General features: G+C 54.0%; 4 protein-coding genes across 4 annotated transcripts; 3 read left to right on the plus strand and 1 right to left on the minus strand.

The window, feature by feature from the left end:
* Positions 1 to 2,235: 2,235 nt before the first annotated feature.
* Positions 2,236 to 3,990, plus strand: gsfF-0 (Cytochrome P450 monooxygenase gsfF; the record flags this gene model as incomplete). The annotated part of the gene is made up of 7 exons (XM_037324331.1): positions 2,236 to 2,489; positions 2,548 to 2,704; positions 2,803 to 2,831; positions 2,904 to 3,110; positions 3,167 to 3,552; positions 3,605 to 3,618; positions 3,652 to 3,990. The coding sequence occupies 7 exons, from the start codon at positions 2,236 to 2,238 to the stop codon at positions 3,988 to 3,990; spliced, it is 1,386 nt and encodes a 461-aa protein (XP_037176988.1).
* Positions 3,991 to 4,071: 81 nt separating this feature from the next.
* On the minus strand, positions 4,072 to 4,810 carry CGCA056_v009085 (uncharacterized protein; the record flags this gene model as incomplete). Its single annotated transcript, XM_037324332.1, has 2 exons — positions 4,072 to 4,237; positions 4,296 to 4,810. 2 exons carry the CDS (start codon positions 4,808 to 4,810, stop codon positions 4,072 to 4,074), a joined length of 681 nt encoding a protein of 226 aa, XP_037176989.1.
* A 1,668-nt stretch (positions 4,811 to 6,478) lies between these two features.
* Positions 6,479 to 8,099, plus strand: ACHE-0 (Acetylcholinesterase; the record flags this gene model as incomplete). Its single annotated transcript, XM_037324333.1, has 3 exons — positions 6,479 to 6,952; positions 7,005 to 7,081; positions 7,133 to 8,099. 3 exons carry the CDS (start codon positions 6,479 to 6,481, stop codon positions 8,097 to 8,099), a joined length of 1,518 nt encoding a protein of 505 aa, XP_037176990.1.
* A 2,197-nt stretch (positions 8,100 to 10,296) lies between these two features.
* Positions 10,297 to 11,649, plus strand: WOR2-0 (White-opaque regulator 2; the record flags this gene model as incomplete). Its single annotated transcript, XM_037324334.1, has 2 exons — positions 10,297 to 11,245; positions 11,327 to 11,649. 2 exons carry the CDS (start codon positions 10,297 to 10,299, stop codon positions 11,647 to 11,649), a joined length of 1,272 nt encoding a protein of 423 aa, XP_037176991.1.
* Between the last annotated feature and the right edge of the window lie 3,214 nt (positions 11,650 to 14,863).

The following is a 14,863-nucleotide window of genomic DNA, read 5'->3' on the forward strand; positions in this document are numbered from 1 at the left end:
GCAATGACTGATATACTTTTTGCAGAGACCAATGATCTCGTCCATGATCTTCAGCGGAATCACTTGGCTTCCGAGTGCTCTGCTAATTTCATTTGCCACTGGAAATTGGCCGGAGTCTCTTGATGCAGAGTGAGCACCGGAGGAGTGCCTGAAACCAATGGCTTTAAGGCCGTGATGATGACTTACGATTCTTAGTCTGCCCTGGATACCTTGGATAATCGATCCCCTAAAGGTACACAGCCGGGGGCATAGCCTTCATAACAGTGATAATCGTGTCACTCAAGTAAGTTATCAGGTGCTGATGACATCATCAATATCTATGTGGCTGCTGACAAGAATTCTGTTTCACAGCTTCTTGGTCATAATGGGCATCAACAGCGCTGCGTCACGACTGGCTTGGGGACTAGCCAGGGATAATGCCATGCCATTTTCTACCGCTTTGTTCCGGATCAACTCCAGTTTCCGGACACCAATCAACGCTATTTTTCTTCATCGTGGCGGCGGAAATGGCGACAGGTACACACAGTCCTCTTTACAACATGCGACATTCTGACTTGTCCGCAGGATTGGAAGTCTTTGGGAGTGGCCACGCTTTCGAAGAAATCGTTAGTCTCGGCGGTGTAGCTATCCAGATTGGATACTTCATTCCTGTGATAATGGTATGCAATCCAATGCGAGAGATCTAGTTGGCTTTCCATGGTACTGACGCTAGGGTGGCTGCTTCTGGTGATTGGGCGCGGTTGCTTGCCCGACAATCGTGCATTCAGCCTTGGTAGGTTTGGTAAGCCTATTAACATTGCGTCGGGTATTTGGTCGTCCTTGGTTATAATCATGTTGTGGTAAGATCTGCGTTTTTCGGTCAAGAATGTTGGTTATTAATACTGTCCTGCTGATGCCGCTTTCCTTGTGAGTGTCTACCTCCGAAGATGATTCCATCAACCTTTCGATTACATGTAACTGATAATACAAAGTGAACATGAATTGGGCTGTGTTAATCATTGCGTCGTTGGTGTTCATTATTTTGGTTGACTGGGTGGCTCGGGGCAGAATTTACTACTCCCTGTGAGCAACCTCCACTCTTTCCACACAGTCGGATCGTCTTCATTTCAATAAAGTAAGTTCTCAATGATACGACCTTTTCAAACAATGTTTGGCTATTTCGGATCCATTCGGTGTGCGTTTGACCAGCTGAGGTACCTCAACTTAATCAAGATCACACCCTTGACATGGCTCAACTTCTGATTCGTCTATCGCCATGCTATGACGAAAGCAAGCAAATCAGCTATTTATCTACAATACCAAGACAATTTTAATGTCCGCTTCATCCCAAAATTCATTCAAACTTCCAACTCGTGATCAAGCGGCGTCTCCTCAGCTCTTGCGGATCCAGGCGATAAGATTCGGCATCGTGGTTGAACCCGACTGCCGGCGGAACTAACCCACCAGGTCAAAACCCTCGCATCATTCTCACGGGGGGGGGGGGGTCACAGAAGTTCTGAATGCCCTCTCAAAAGTCATTCATGGAATGCAGGCTTGATGACAATTTTGACGCGCATCGCCTATTTCATGCAGATGTTCGCGTTCGGATTCCACACGAAGCATCATAAGGCTTAGAACCAGAATCTTTCTTCAGAACAAGGTGTAATCTCGTCTCTTGAAACATGTTGCTCACTTAGTAGGACTATTAGTGGCCGTGATGTCTTGCCTCTCGGTGTGCTATTTTGCGTCATGTCCAAATCGCGATCCATTAGCAAAAGTCAAATGCGTCCGACACTACTCAACTCGATTCGGGTATCCCATAAAATATGCCAAATGACTCATGGGCTAACACTAGTGTCCTTCAATCGCCAGGGTACCTATTTGTGTTGCTCCGAACTCCGGTCAGAAACTTCATGTTGTCCAGATAGAAAGTCTCTCGGTCTCGGACGGTAGGGCAAGCCGATACACGGAATCAACTCCACTATTATCCGTACTACTCGGCGAAGCGATGTCAGACGTCCGTCCGCATGGGTTGCTCAGCATGGACAATCTAATGTCGGGTCGCTTGGATCTGTCGTGGGGCATCTTTCACGGTAGCGCTGGGCGTGACTTCTGGATGGGATTGCGCATGTCGTCTCCCCACTAGCCTTATAAATAGGCTCCAGGAACCCCCTCATTTTGCAGACGCAGACTCTCATTTTCGGTCCAAGTTAGTTCAAGATACGCTTGTCTTTCGCCTTACAACAGCGTAGTACAATGTTCCTGGAGCTCTCGCTACCTCGAGTTGGGGTGTTTGTGGCACTCCCAGTCATCTACTGGATTGGTTTGGTCGTCTATGCACGCACATTCCATCCCCTCAGCGGAATCCCCGGGCCTTTCCTTGCGACGGTATCACGGTTGTGGTACATGTTGAAGATTTGGACCGAGGACGTCGAAAAGGATGAACGAGCACTCCATGAAAAATATGGTCCACTAGTCAGACTGGCACCAGACGAGATCTCATGGTCGGAGTAAGGATATGAACTCGGAACGGGTTCTTGATTTACTCGTGGCTAATAGGTGTTGTAGTCCTGACGCATTTGCGGATATCTATCGCTTTTCCAACGCGTTGGATAAAGCCCAATTCTACGAGCCCTACAATACAACCGGTTTCAGCCCTCACGGCGATGTCTTCTCTTGCAAGAGCGACAAGAAGCATGGCCAAAGGCGAAGGATCACGAGCAGTGTATACTCCATGAGCAATGTTTCAAGTCCGAGCAATACATCGACACTTGCAGCGACCTCTTGACCGAACGCTTGGGACAGTACGCTGACTCGGGAAAGCCCTGTGATATCGGAGAATGGCTGCATTGGTGAGTGACCATCACCACGTTTTTAACAAAGTCTTCACACGGTCAAGAAGTCCGGACTAAGTAGTGCAACAGGTACACCTTTGACATCATTGGTGAACTCTTCTATGGCCGAGCTTTTGGATTCGTTGATGAGGGAAAGGACCAAAATGACTGGATCAAGTCTCTCGACAAGATGATTCCCTTCGTCTGCCTGATGGGTGTGGCGCCGCCGATCCTGCGCCCTTTCGTTGGCATTGGATGCATGCTCACATCTGCAGGCAAGGAGATTGCCAAGGGAGTGTGAGCTGATAGTCTGGAATTTCATGAAGCGTACTTCAGCTGACACCTGGTGCTAGAAAGAACATTGGCGAGTCTTCTGCACGCCTCATGAAGGATGCGTATGAGTCGCGCCTCGAGGCCCCCAGAACCGACATGGCACAGCAGGTCTTCTCCATCTACGAGAAGAGTGGTGAAAAGTTCGACTACCGCTGGGGAGATGTTGAGCAAGAGTCTTACGGTGCACTCTTTGCTGGCAGCGACACCACTGCCATCGCCTTTCGCTCCCTGTTCTATCACCTGATGCACAATCCGGAGGCGTACCGTAAGCTGGAGGCTGAGGTTGACCAAGCCGTCAATGAGGGTCGTCTCAGCATGCCTCCCACATACAAAGAGGCGAGCCAACTTCCCTACCTTTGCGCGTGCATAAAGGAGGCTCTTCGTATCCATACTGGTGCCCAGCTATGTAAGTCGTCTTGCTTCATGATCCGGGCGTGCCTCTGACAAACCAAACACAGCTCTGCCTCGTATTGTGCCCCCTCAGGGCATGACGCTCTGCTGACAGTTCATCCCGGGTGGCTATGTTGTTGGCATCAACGCCGCCGTGCTGCACTTTGATAAGAAAGTATTTGGTGCAGACGCAGAAAGTTTCAACCCTGACCGCTGGATGGATCAGTCTCGCGCCAACTACATGGACAAGTTCATGATGGCCATTGGCGGCGGCACACGTACGTGCTTGGGCAAGAGCATTGCCTTGATTGAGCTGCACAAGCTTTCTCCTCAGTTGGTGTGGAATTATCGGTTTGAATTCTACGATCAAGCCAAGACTCAGTGGCACACCAGAAACACCTTCTTTGCCAGACAAGAAGGCGTGGTCGCGCGAGTCAAGCGTAGGAACCACTGAAACCACGAATTTGATTTAGGAAGACGGGGTTATTGCTAGTCTTTTGAATTTGTACATCTCTTATTGCGTTCGCGCTGCTGTTTAGAGATCCTTCATCGGGGCATCACCCTCAGCTTTGCCAGTTCCATATTTCTTGACCTTGTTCTTGCTTGCGTCCTTGTCGGCGATGAATACTTCAACCTCCTTGCTGTCCATGTATTTTGCAACGTTGTCCGCTTGCCACTTCTTGAACGAGAAGCCCACGCCCCTTCATAGGACATCGGCGGTTAGCGTTGTCATGTCTCCCAGCAAGTGTTAGGACTTACTCGTGACTGTAGTCTTTGTCATTTGCCTGATCCTTGTGATACTTGACCTGGATGAAGTCGCTATCGACTGTTCCAGGGTCCAAGCTCAGGCTGACGAGCGCGTTGATGGTCGCAGTCTTTGGGATCAACTTGAATGTCCAGCTTTGTTCATTTTTGAACTGGATCAAGTCGCGGTCGTTCTTGACGATCTCGTATCCCTCGTTCTTGCTGGCATTAAAAAGCTTGGGCAAGGCGAACCACTGTCCCGCCATCTTGTAGCGATCATTGGCGTAAACAAACTGGTCGTCGTAGACACAGTCGGCAGTGTAGCGCTTCACCCGGTCGACGGTCGGCTCCATGGAGTATAACGCAATGATATCATCAATCAATGCCTGTCGAGCTGGCGAAAGAGGCAATGACTTTGATGGATCAGGGTGCCAGTCCTCAGATGTGGATGTTTGGCGGACTTCGAATTCTTCGCCGGGTGTTGCGGAGGTCTTTCCGGGGAAATTGATGTGAGAAGGTTGCGAGGCCATCTTGCGTGTTAAGCTGAATGCTGGACTTATGGTTGGTGAACGTGGGAAATGTGAAGTGATAAAATGCAACCGTCGGAGGAGAATCATGTCTTCAAGAAGGTCAACAAGTTTGACTTACAGCTGTCGCAGATATTTCACACATATATACAACAACTCATCCACATCCGAGGCAGCCGCAGAACGGAGTCATGACGCCGTCGACTTATTGACTGGCAGACCATGGCGTAACAGAGCGCATCCCTTTCACGGAAGCCACGTGGAACTGGTCCCAATGCGGTGGTTCTTACTGCGTTGTGGCGCATCTGAAATTCCGTAGCACTGACGTCAGCCAAAATGAGATGATGCACGACTAAGACATGTTGCTGATGAGCTTTGCTTCCGATCATCGATTTTACCCTTCGTGTTCTTCTTTTCGATTTGTTGGACTCGATCAAGTTGTTTGACTACAAAGATTCGTCGGAGAAACGAGGATGCTCATGGTTGAAGTCGACAAGGTATGGCGTGCAACAAGAATCAAGCATGAAGAGACACTTCCGAGAGATCTTCAAGAAATCGTACAACGGCAAGCGTTCTGCGTCCATATTTGGAGGGGTAAGTAAGTCAGACCATAGATCGTTGTCAACTGTGACTCGATGGGTCTCACTATGTGAGGTTGGGACAAGCACTCATCTTGACACGGAGTCGCGGTGCAGCATCCCACACAATTAGGCGAGTTGATTTGTGTAAGCAAACTGACTCTTTTATCATCGTGCGACTCCCTCCTCGCATTTTGGGATATGGTAGAGACCACAGACTCTCAACGTCTAATGAGATAAGAGAGTGGGCATCGCTGAGCCGCATTGGAACACAATGGGAGGTCTGGCTACTCGCCGGACGCTCGTAATATTCTTTGCGTGTGAACACTGGCACGTTCCCGAAATAAAAGACATTTCGACTCCTTCTGGATCAAAATGTCTAAATGTAATCAGCTTAAATTGGTATTTGCAACACTCAGCTCGAGCATCACTGCGGGATACGACGAGAGTGGCTCCATGATTCAAGGGAATCTGCGTGACTTCCACAAAGTATGCTCACGAAGACTCGGCAGCTACAGCAACGCTGAAGATGGCGTTGGTCAATTTCTCGACATGTGAGGCTGCGTCTATGTGAAGCAACGACGATCAAGATCGCGACAACTGTCGTGTTGACGATCGGCCCGAGGTGACTACCTGTTCGAGCACGCAACCAAGCATCCCGTCGGTCGGCCAACCCTGTCACCCTATTCGACTATTCACGCGACTCGCCAGACACACCTCGTGCTTCTCCACGGGGAAGAGGAAACGAGAGTCATGCAAAGCAGGATGCGAGGGAACAATCCCCGGACTGATTGGACTGAAACCCCACCTGTTCGGCCCTTCCCCATGCTCCAATTCGGTCGAATCAACGTCATCCCCAGAAAATTACCAAAGAAGCCAATCGAGCCGACTCTTTCCCCTCACTAAACACAACGCTCCGAATACTACATTGCGAGCCGACGATCTTCAACGCTCTCCCTTCGGCTCGGGATTGTTTACCCCGCAAATACGCGGAGCGAGGCACCGCACGCGGCAAATGTACCGGCTCCGCAAATCTACCCGGCAGCGAGTTCGGAATCGAGACTGATATAAATGCTCAAGAGCAGCAGCAGCGATGGAGGCGGCACTTCAATTCTTGTGGAGCAACGCCTCCTCCATCATGCAGCTCCGGACCTCTCACGCCCTGACTGCCATCTCAGCGCTGGGCAATCTCGTCGTCCAGAATATCTATGCGTTGCCCAGTACCTCTATTGAGACGCAACACGGCGTAGTGAATGGCTTCACGGATGCATCGGCACCATCGGTCGCGCATTTCTACGGCATCCCCTACGCCGAACCGCCGGTCGGAGACCGTCGGTGGCTCCCTGCCCTGCCTAAGGAGTCCTTCGGGAATCTGAACGCGTCGTTCCGGCGTCCGTCTTGTCCGCAGACGGATCCTCCGGGGGGTGGAGGCGCATGGAAAGCGGAGTTCTTGATCCGGCCCAACAGCACCAGCGAAGACTGCCTGACGCTCAACGTATGGGCCCCAGTCGACTCTTCGGAAGCTCTTCCAGTCGTCGTCTGGATTCACGGCGGTGGTTTTACTGAGGTTAGCAACTCCTTGAACAGTATTTGCAACTGTTGTTGACTTTGAGATCCAGGGCAGCAATGACATTGCCTACCAAACCCCGACTCGATGGGTGCAGAAAAGCCAGAAGCATATCGTTGTCGCCATCAAGTAGGACTTTTTCTCTCAAAAGCCGTGTGTACCTTACTGACCTTGGTGTAGCTACCGTCTTGGGCTCTGGGGATTCCCCAATGCTGCAGGTCTTGACCTCAAGGAACAGAATCTGGGGCTTTTGGACCAGCGTCTGGCTGTTGAATGGGTCCGGGACAACATCGCCAAATTCGGCGGCGACCCTGAGCGCATCGTCCTCTGGGGTCAAAGTGCCGGCGCCGCGTCGGTCTCATACTACCAATACGCATACCCCGAGGACCCCATCGCGATCGGTTTCATCAAGAACTCGGGATCACCGTTCATCCCCATCGGAAGCGCCGACACGACACACTCCAGCTTCACGTCGCTGGCGACCGCATTCGGGTGCCAAGATGATGAGCTGGCATGCTTGAGGAAGGTTCCTTTCCGGGACATCCAAAAGTATCTCGGCCAAGCCAGCAATCTGACGTTCAACGTTGTCGTTGACGAGAGAACCAAGTTTTCCGACTATGCAGAGCGCACCTTGAACGGAAAGGTCGCCCAAGGGCCCTCGATCGTCGGTTCGACCAGGGATGAATGGAACTTCAGCGGCAGCTCTGAAGCCCCATCAACCAACGGCTCCGATGTGGTGGCCGACAACTTGTTCGGGTGCCCGGCGCACTACGAGGCTGGACTGAGGGACATTGCCGGTCTCCGGACGTACCGCTACATGTACTCGAGCAACTTCACCAACATCATGCCCGGAGGCCAGGGGGCGTTCCATTCGGCGGAGCTTCCTCTGATTTTCGGGACTCACGACATTGCGCGTGAGAAGTCTACCGCGTTTGAGTATGAAGTCAGCGACGAGATGCAGGACTTGTGGCTTTCCTTCATTGTGGATCCCGAAAACGGACCGACGAGTGAAGGCTGGGATGCCACGCCTTTGGGAGGCCTTGAGACGACCCAAACGGGTATCGACATTGGTTACGATGGTATTCTTGTGCAGCCATTTTCCTGGGCTGCTTGGGAGACGGCATGCACCAACGCCACTGTTGCCTGATTGCCGATTTGCATGTAATTCTCAGCACTTGTGCAGTGTATCCGTATATATGTCGAACCCCCAATGCAAGCACATATTTCATCAAGAAGGCTGGATGAATGAGAGCATATGAGATCATGAGGTTCATTAGTCTGCGACACTAAACGTTTCTCTGCCAACGACAGAAGGAGAGAAGGCACAAGCAACTGGATGGGATGAGACTCATGATTCGAGGGCGTGAGTGAGAAGGCGGTGAGGTGAGACAAAGAGGTTCCTGGGTGAGGGGAATAATTGACGAGAATTGATTGGCGGGCGGGTGTTGGTTGGCTGGAACCAACAATTTGGTGTGACCAACGCGTCCACGTGCAGGACAGAATGGCGCGATGGAGCCAATCAAAGGTGGGCGCTTTTGAGTAGCGGGTCGTCGGGAGACGGGCCAATGGTCGGGCGGCAGGTGGAACGGTGCTCGCTTATTCGTACTTAGTAGTGTGGTGGTCGTCCACCTGTTTCCTGGCGCATAGCGCTGGATGTGGTACGTGCGCTGTCGTTTTTATTTTTGTCTGACAAATGAAACGGCGAGAAAGGAAGGTGCGGCGGTCCTTCCTTGGGTACGGAATGGATACGTACGTACTATCGGTGAGCGAAGCGTGGAAGGTGGTGGTCCAGAGTCCAGTTGGAGTGCGTGGTTCCAGGTTCTGATGGGAGGCAGGCGTGGCGTGGCAGGACAGACAGGGCAGGTGGCAGGTGGGTGGGTTTCCCACTTTCTCCCACCTGAAATGGTCCCTGAAGAGTGAGGTGTACGGATACCGTGTGCACCTGGTTCGCCTATTTGTTGATGGAAAGATGGCCTCAGGTCATTCCCGTCCCATTTTCTGTTTTCTGCCAGAGAACCGAGAGAGAGAGAGAGAGAGAGAGAGAGAAGGAGCAGCCAACCTTGGAACAGGCGGGACGGGAAGCGAGTGGCAGCAGCCGAGCAGCCTGAGGTCCAGATCCATCATCCAGATCCAGATCCAGTGCCTTCCAACCTAGGTTCCCTTTCCCTTCTTTCCGTCCGTCCCTCCGTGTCTCCCGCGTCCTCCTTCTTCCTGATCTCCATTCTCCAAGCAAAGCATCCATTGGATCCGCAAGGTCACGGCAAGGTCACGGTAGCAGCGGGCAAGGAGGGGAATCCACGTCTCTTTTTATTTGTTCCTGCTCGTCGCTCGTCCCCCCCTTTTTTTCCCCTTCCCCCTTCCCTGTGTCGTCCCTCTTCCCCCCTCCCCCCTCCAGTGTCCCGTCCCCCCTTTGCTGCTCTGCCGCTGCTGCTGCTGCTGCTGCCTCGCCCGTACGTAAGGTACCGACCGCGTCAAGGTCAGGTCAGGTCAGGTCTGCGGCCAGGTCAGTCAAGTCAGGCCAAGTCAGGCCAAGTCAGTTCAGGTCTCGCTCGTCCCTCCTCATCCCTCCCTCCAGCTCCTCGTCCTGTCCTCCATCCATCCTTCCACCCCCGCCCATCCCTGCTTCTGCTGTTGGTCCCGTCTGTTGGTTCTGTTTGCAGTTGATTCTTTTTTGCATTTCAGCCGCTCCGTTTTACACTTTCTTTGACAAAGAGGATCGAACCAACACGCCTGAACCCGGGCTGGACTCGACTACCAACAACGGATACAAACCAACAGCCAACGGCCAACGCTCTCCACGTGTCATCCCATCGGATCCTCCCATCATTCCAATCCCTTCTCATCCCAACCCTTCCCGTCCCTATCATCCCGTCATATCCCTTCCGTCGCTATCCCTTCCCTTCCTTATCCCCCCCCCCCCCCCCTTCTCCGCTCCGCCTTGTCTGTGTGGCCGCCGCCGCTGCCGTTGCCGTCGCCGTCGCCGCCCCTTACCTTACTCGTGCCGAGTTGCTTTTCTTCAGCAGCACGCAGGGCGGGAATAAAGGCAACCTGACCAAGGCTGCGCTGCGCTGCGCTACCATCACGTTGCGCTGCTGCGCGCTGCATTGTATTGCACTGCACCGCACCACTAGCACCCGGCGCACGCGCGTGTTTTGGACGTGGAAGGGTGCGAAAAGCGAAAAGCGCGGAGCGTGAGGCGTGAAGAAAAAAAAAGAGGGAACGTCGGTCGTGTCTCGCGCACCGTCTGCCGTCCGACGAGTCTTGAGGGCCGCGCCTGCATCTGCGACTGCGTCCTCCAAACCAACACAAATATCTGCGGAGACTGTTCCGCAGAGTGAGACATGATGCGGATGCCCGCTGCTCCCGTCATCGTCGCCGCTGCATCGCCCGACGCCGCCGTTGCAACATCCGTCGCTGCGGATTCCCGACCGACTGCTGCTTCTTCTGCCACGGCGTCGCCTGTCAATGTGCTTCACGACGCCGCGTCCGACGGATCCGAACCTTATTCGTCTTACTCATCATCACCCTTCATGTCTGTGAGGAGAGCAACCAACAACACGGGAACCAACAACGCTGCCGCTGCAACCAACACCAACAGCACCAACAGCAGCACCAGCATCGGCACCAACAGCGCCAACGCCAACACCAGCACCAGCACCAGCACCAGCACCAGCGTCGAGCCGCGCCATCCTACTCACCGCCGTCTGGCCCCGGCTCCACCGCCACCTCCACCGCCAACTGCCGCCAACAGCCGCCATCCCGACGCCCTCAGATTCCCGCCGTCGCCATCGCCAACACCATCGCATCCAACCCTCACCAGCAGCAGCAGCAACTACAGCAACGCAAGTCACACTGCGTCCGAGAGGCCGGCATGTCGTCCCGCCGCCCCCAAGCCCGGCCAGTGTCCCGTCATGGCATTACAGAACGTCCTGTGCGATGACGACGTCGATGCAGATGCAGATGCAGATGCCGCACGCCGAACCGCATCACGCCCGAGTCAGCCCCCGACGCCGCCCATGATGCACGATGTTTCCGTCTCCATCTTGCCCGTCCCCGTCCCGCATCCCGCTGCGAGTCATGTTCTGCCTCCGGGCCCGATGCCCTCGTCATTAACTCTCAATCCCATCCTGTCCGGACATGATGGCCCCGACCCCATGATTGTCGCCCGGCCAAACCCTTCTCATGTTGTCATGACTGCCCGTCCCCAACTACAGCCCCGTGTTCAGCCGACCGATCCCGGCTGCAAGACGTGCCAAGTCCGCAAGATGCCGTGCGACGAGAGCCGGCCAACGTGTAGGTCCCCATGTTTCGCAGTTCCCTCGGCATGGTGCGCTTGTCAAATATTGTGGCGTACATGCTAACGCGCTCGGACAGGTCTAAATTGCTCGCGCATGGGCATCAACTGTTTGGGCTACCACGACTCGCCGCCGAGTCATGTCCAAATGACACAGCCGTCGGACCGTCCCGTGCCGGGGCCGTCCGTGGTCTCCAATACAAGTACCTCTAATGGCAACGCCAGTGCCAGCCGCCAGGAACAAGAGGAGTATCTTTACTACCTTCTGGACCACTACCGCCACACTAAGCGTCACTGCATGTGGGATCTAATCACTCTCGACTTCAACGAGCACTTCCAGGCCAAGATGCGCAAGGAGGCCTTGCAGATGATCAAGCGGAGGCGTTTCAAGGACAGGGAGTGAGCAGCAACGCCACGGCTTGACTCTGATGAAGCTGACTGACTCTGTAGAACAAGGGAACCTTCACCAAACGAACCCACCACCGCAGGTGTGCAGCTTCCCCCTCGACCAAGACAAAAGAAGCGAGGCCGACGCCCAAAGTTCAGCCCGACAATCCCGCCGAACATGAGAGAATCGGGCACCGAATCAGGCACGGGGTGAACACGAAAAGCACCTTTTGGATCAGTCCGTTTACGAAAGCTTGCTTCTGGCAATGGCGGAGCCCTTCTGTCTCCGGGCCGGCGATAGTTTCAACGAGAATGTTTACTCAGCCTGGCGTCTTTGCACTGTAAAATGGTCAGCAATAGCAGACGAACCCCATAGTCAGCAGAAGCGACAAAGCGTTCGGAATTTGCCAGCGGCGGTGTATCAACACGACTGGAAGGCAGTCCCGATGAAGGAAGTCAAGGTCAGCAGCCGAACTTTATCGACCATATTGTCCGTCGCATAGGCCGCTCTGCAGACCTAGTGGACATGCAATGGACAATCCGAACGCCCAGCAGGAGGCGTTGTTCGACTCGGGCAGTTGCGAGAGTGTTATTTTGGGACACGGAGTTGGTTGTAGGAAGGCTTTCTTGGGATGAGAACCGAAGCTGCATTTATGCGCAGGCGCGGGTGAGCAAACGTGTTGCTATTCGCGGACTGAGGCGATGTCGTTCAGGGTCGGGGTCGGGCTTACATGACGATCGCGGCTCCGTGGCTGTGGGGTCGTGGGGGCCGCAGGATTCGGATTCCGCCCTGCCATCACCATTGACCTCTTCTCCAGCGGCCCGACAAATAGACCCGACAGATGTTTGTCACAGGCGTGTCCTTACGTCGGTGGACCACGGCACGCTTTTGTCGGACTCTTGCTTCGCAGACAATCGGGTCCGGAACTTTCGCCCCGCACATCTACCCAACTGCACAATCAGCCTTACTCAGCCGTCCCACCGCCACATTCTACTTGCAGTCGCTGGCAAGCTCAATTTGCCATGTTTGAGCAAACTTCGGGTAACGTCAGGATCGGCATTCAAGAGCGGTCGGTGGCATCGGTAACTGCAAGGACGCAAATGGTTTGTTGGAAGCATTCATACATACTTGCCGCATGGCGCGCGGATGGCCTCGCTTGTTTGAACCGCATTCGAGTGCACGCCATGCTTATCAGCCAATTTCCAGATAGGCTGGTGGATACGACCACATCACCCTTTTGTCATGCAATGTCATGAGATAGCAAGGGGTAGCATTGAGCGGGTTCAATGGAAGTGGAAGATAGCATCTGGGGAAATACAATTGGATAACTTCAGAAATGTCCACGCCGCATTTTGTGACTGTCACCTCATAACCACACCTCGGCGCTCGTGATCCAAAAGATGGAAGTCATAGCCAAGAGGTACTTTTGTGTGCAACCACGGCCAACAACGAGCGTTGCTGCTGACGGCGGATAAGGGGCGCAGACAGGTGGCGAAAGACTGGCCGAAAGGCCTCAACGTCTAATGGTTGGCAACCTAGCAGACGCAGCAGCACAGAGCGAGAGCCTATTGCATTGTCACACACGCACAAAACGCGGGTAAGCGGCTGTTGGTTGTGCCGCGGTCATCACAAGCGGCGGCGCATGGCGCGGGCGGCGATTGGTGGAAGACGGAGTCGCGACCCGCGCGAAGACCGGGCGGCCGCGGCGCAGCGCTGGGCGAAGCGGGGGGTGGTGGGAAGAGGAGGACACGAAAGTCACGCTGGAGCCTACTCTCAGAAAAGAAGGTCGATAAAAGTGAGAGAAATACTGGTGGTGCAGAGGGACTCAAAGTAGAAGCTCGTCATCTCGGTTGCGGTGGTTAGCGTGCTTCTGGAGGGCACGGGTCGTGATTGGGTGCGTTGCGGGAGAGGCTTTTCGGGCCGAGAACGGTGTGTCTGCTGTGTTAAAGTTGGGCGTGTCTGGTCACTGCAATGGCACAATGGAAGTACGTCAGGGGAAATTAGATGGGAGAATCGGGCCACCAAGCTCCCTTTTGGGTGTTTGCTTGTTGGTTGTTGGGGCGTCTGTGATTGGTTTGAGCATCACCGCCGCAGGTGAGCCAAGGGCGTGGAAGAGGATTTGTGGGGTTTGGGACTGTTCAACGTCCCCCGGTTCCGACGACGGGTTTTGATAGGGGAACCGATGACATGGGTTTGGGGGCTGTTGCTTGGCGGTGTTGGTCCTGCTGTTGAAAGGCGTTCCAACATCCAGGAGTCGGGTTGCTGGGCGAGGCTGGGGTCTGTGAGAGATTGGCAAACATGTCAGGAGCTGGTTCCCACGAGGCCGTTTGCTTCTCAGGCGGTTTTGGTTGCTTTTTCGAACCCGAGAGTCTGGTAACGGAATCCTCCTTTTTTTTTTCTATTTGGGATGTGGCGAGGTCAGAGGTTGTGACAACTACGCCCTGGATGCAGCTTTTCTAAATGAAAGGGCCTCGACCTGGACAACAACAAATTGCATTGTTTCCAACGTAGGGAGACAATATGTCAAGGCCTTCTTCTCACTCTTTGTCTTGATCTCGCAAGGGGCGAAGCAGGTTCCGGCCCGTTGCTGCGCCGGTTATGACGGTTTCTCTGGACACCACTGGCGTCATTGGGCTTTCCACTTTGCAAAAGCTGCTGCAGTGACCAACCAACAATGCGGCCAGTTTCAGAGACCAACCCCCGTTGGTGCCGGCTTTGTTCGAGGAACCAACAGCCCGGCTTCAAACTCTGATTCGCCAAACAAGCAGGTGTTCTCCATTGTTCAATAGAACCCGGAACCCTGGACCTGACTCCATGAGTCCTCAGCTTTCCGCTTGTGGTGTTCGCCAAGTTGCCCAACGCCCGCGCCACCAACCTGGACACTCACACACACATATTCTGTCCCTCTGTGCCCCCGTGACCCCGTGTTGCTGTGCCCGTTGGCAGGCTCGCGGGTATGTTACCCACAGCCCATTTGCAAATCCTGCTGTCATCAGTGGTGGCCCGGCGATTTGGAATGAAGGTGCCGGCCCCCCTCCCCCTCCCATCTGCTTCCAACGATTGGGACAAAACCCACCCTCCCTTGCTTCCAAGAGGCAGCGAATGAAGTCCACGCCCCTTCTCGAAATCTCCCGTCTCTCCTCCCCCAAACTGGATTTGCACTGCCAATCGTGCTCTACTTTGGAATTGGCTCATCTGCCTCGCCGCACGCTGGGGGTCCCTGAGATGC

This window comes from Colletotrichum aenigma (genome assembly GCF_013390185.1).
Source record: "Colletotrichum aenigma strain Cg56 chromosome Unknown KSG_Cg56_contig06, whole genome shotgun sequence".
NCBI lineage: Eukaryota > Fungi > Ascomycota > Sordariomycetes > Glomerellales > Glomerellaceae > Colletotrichum > Colletotrichum aenigma.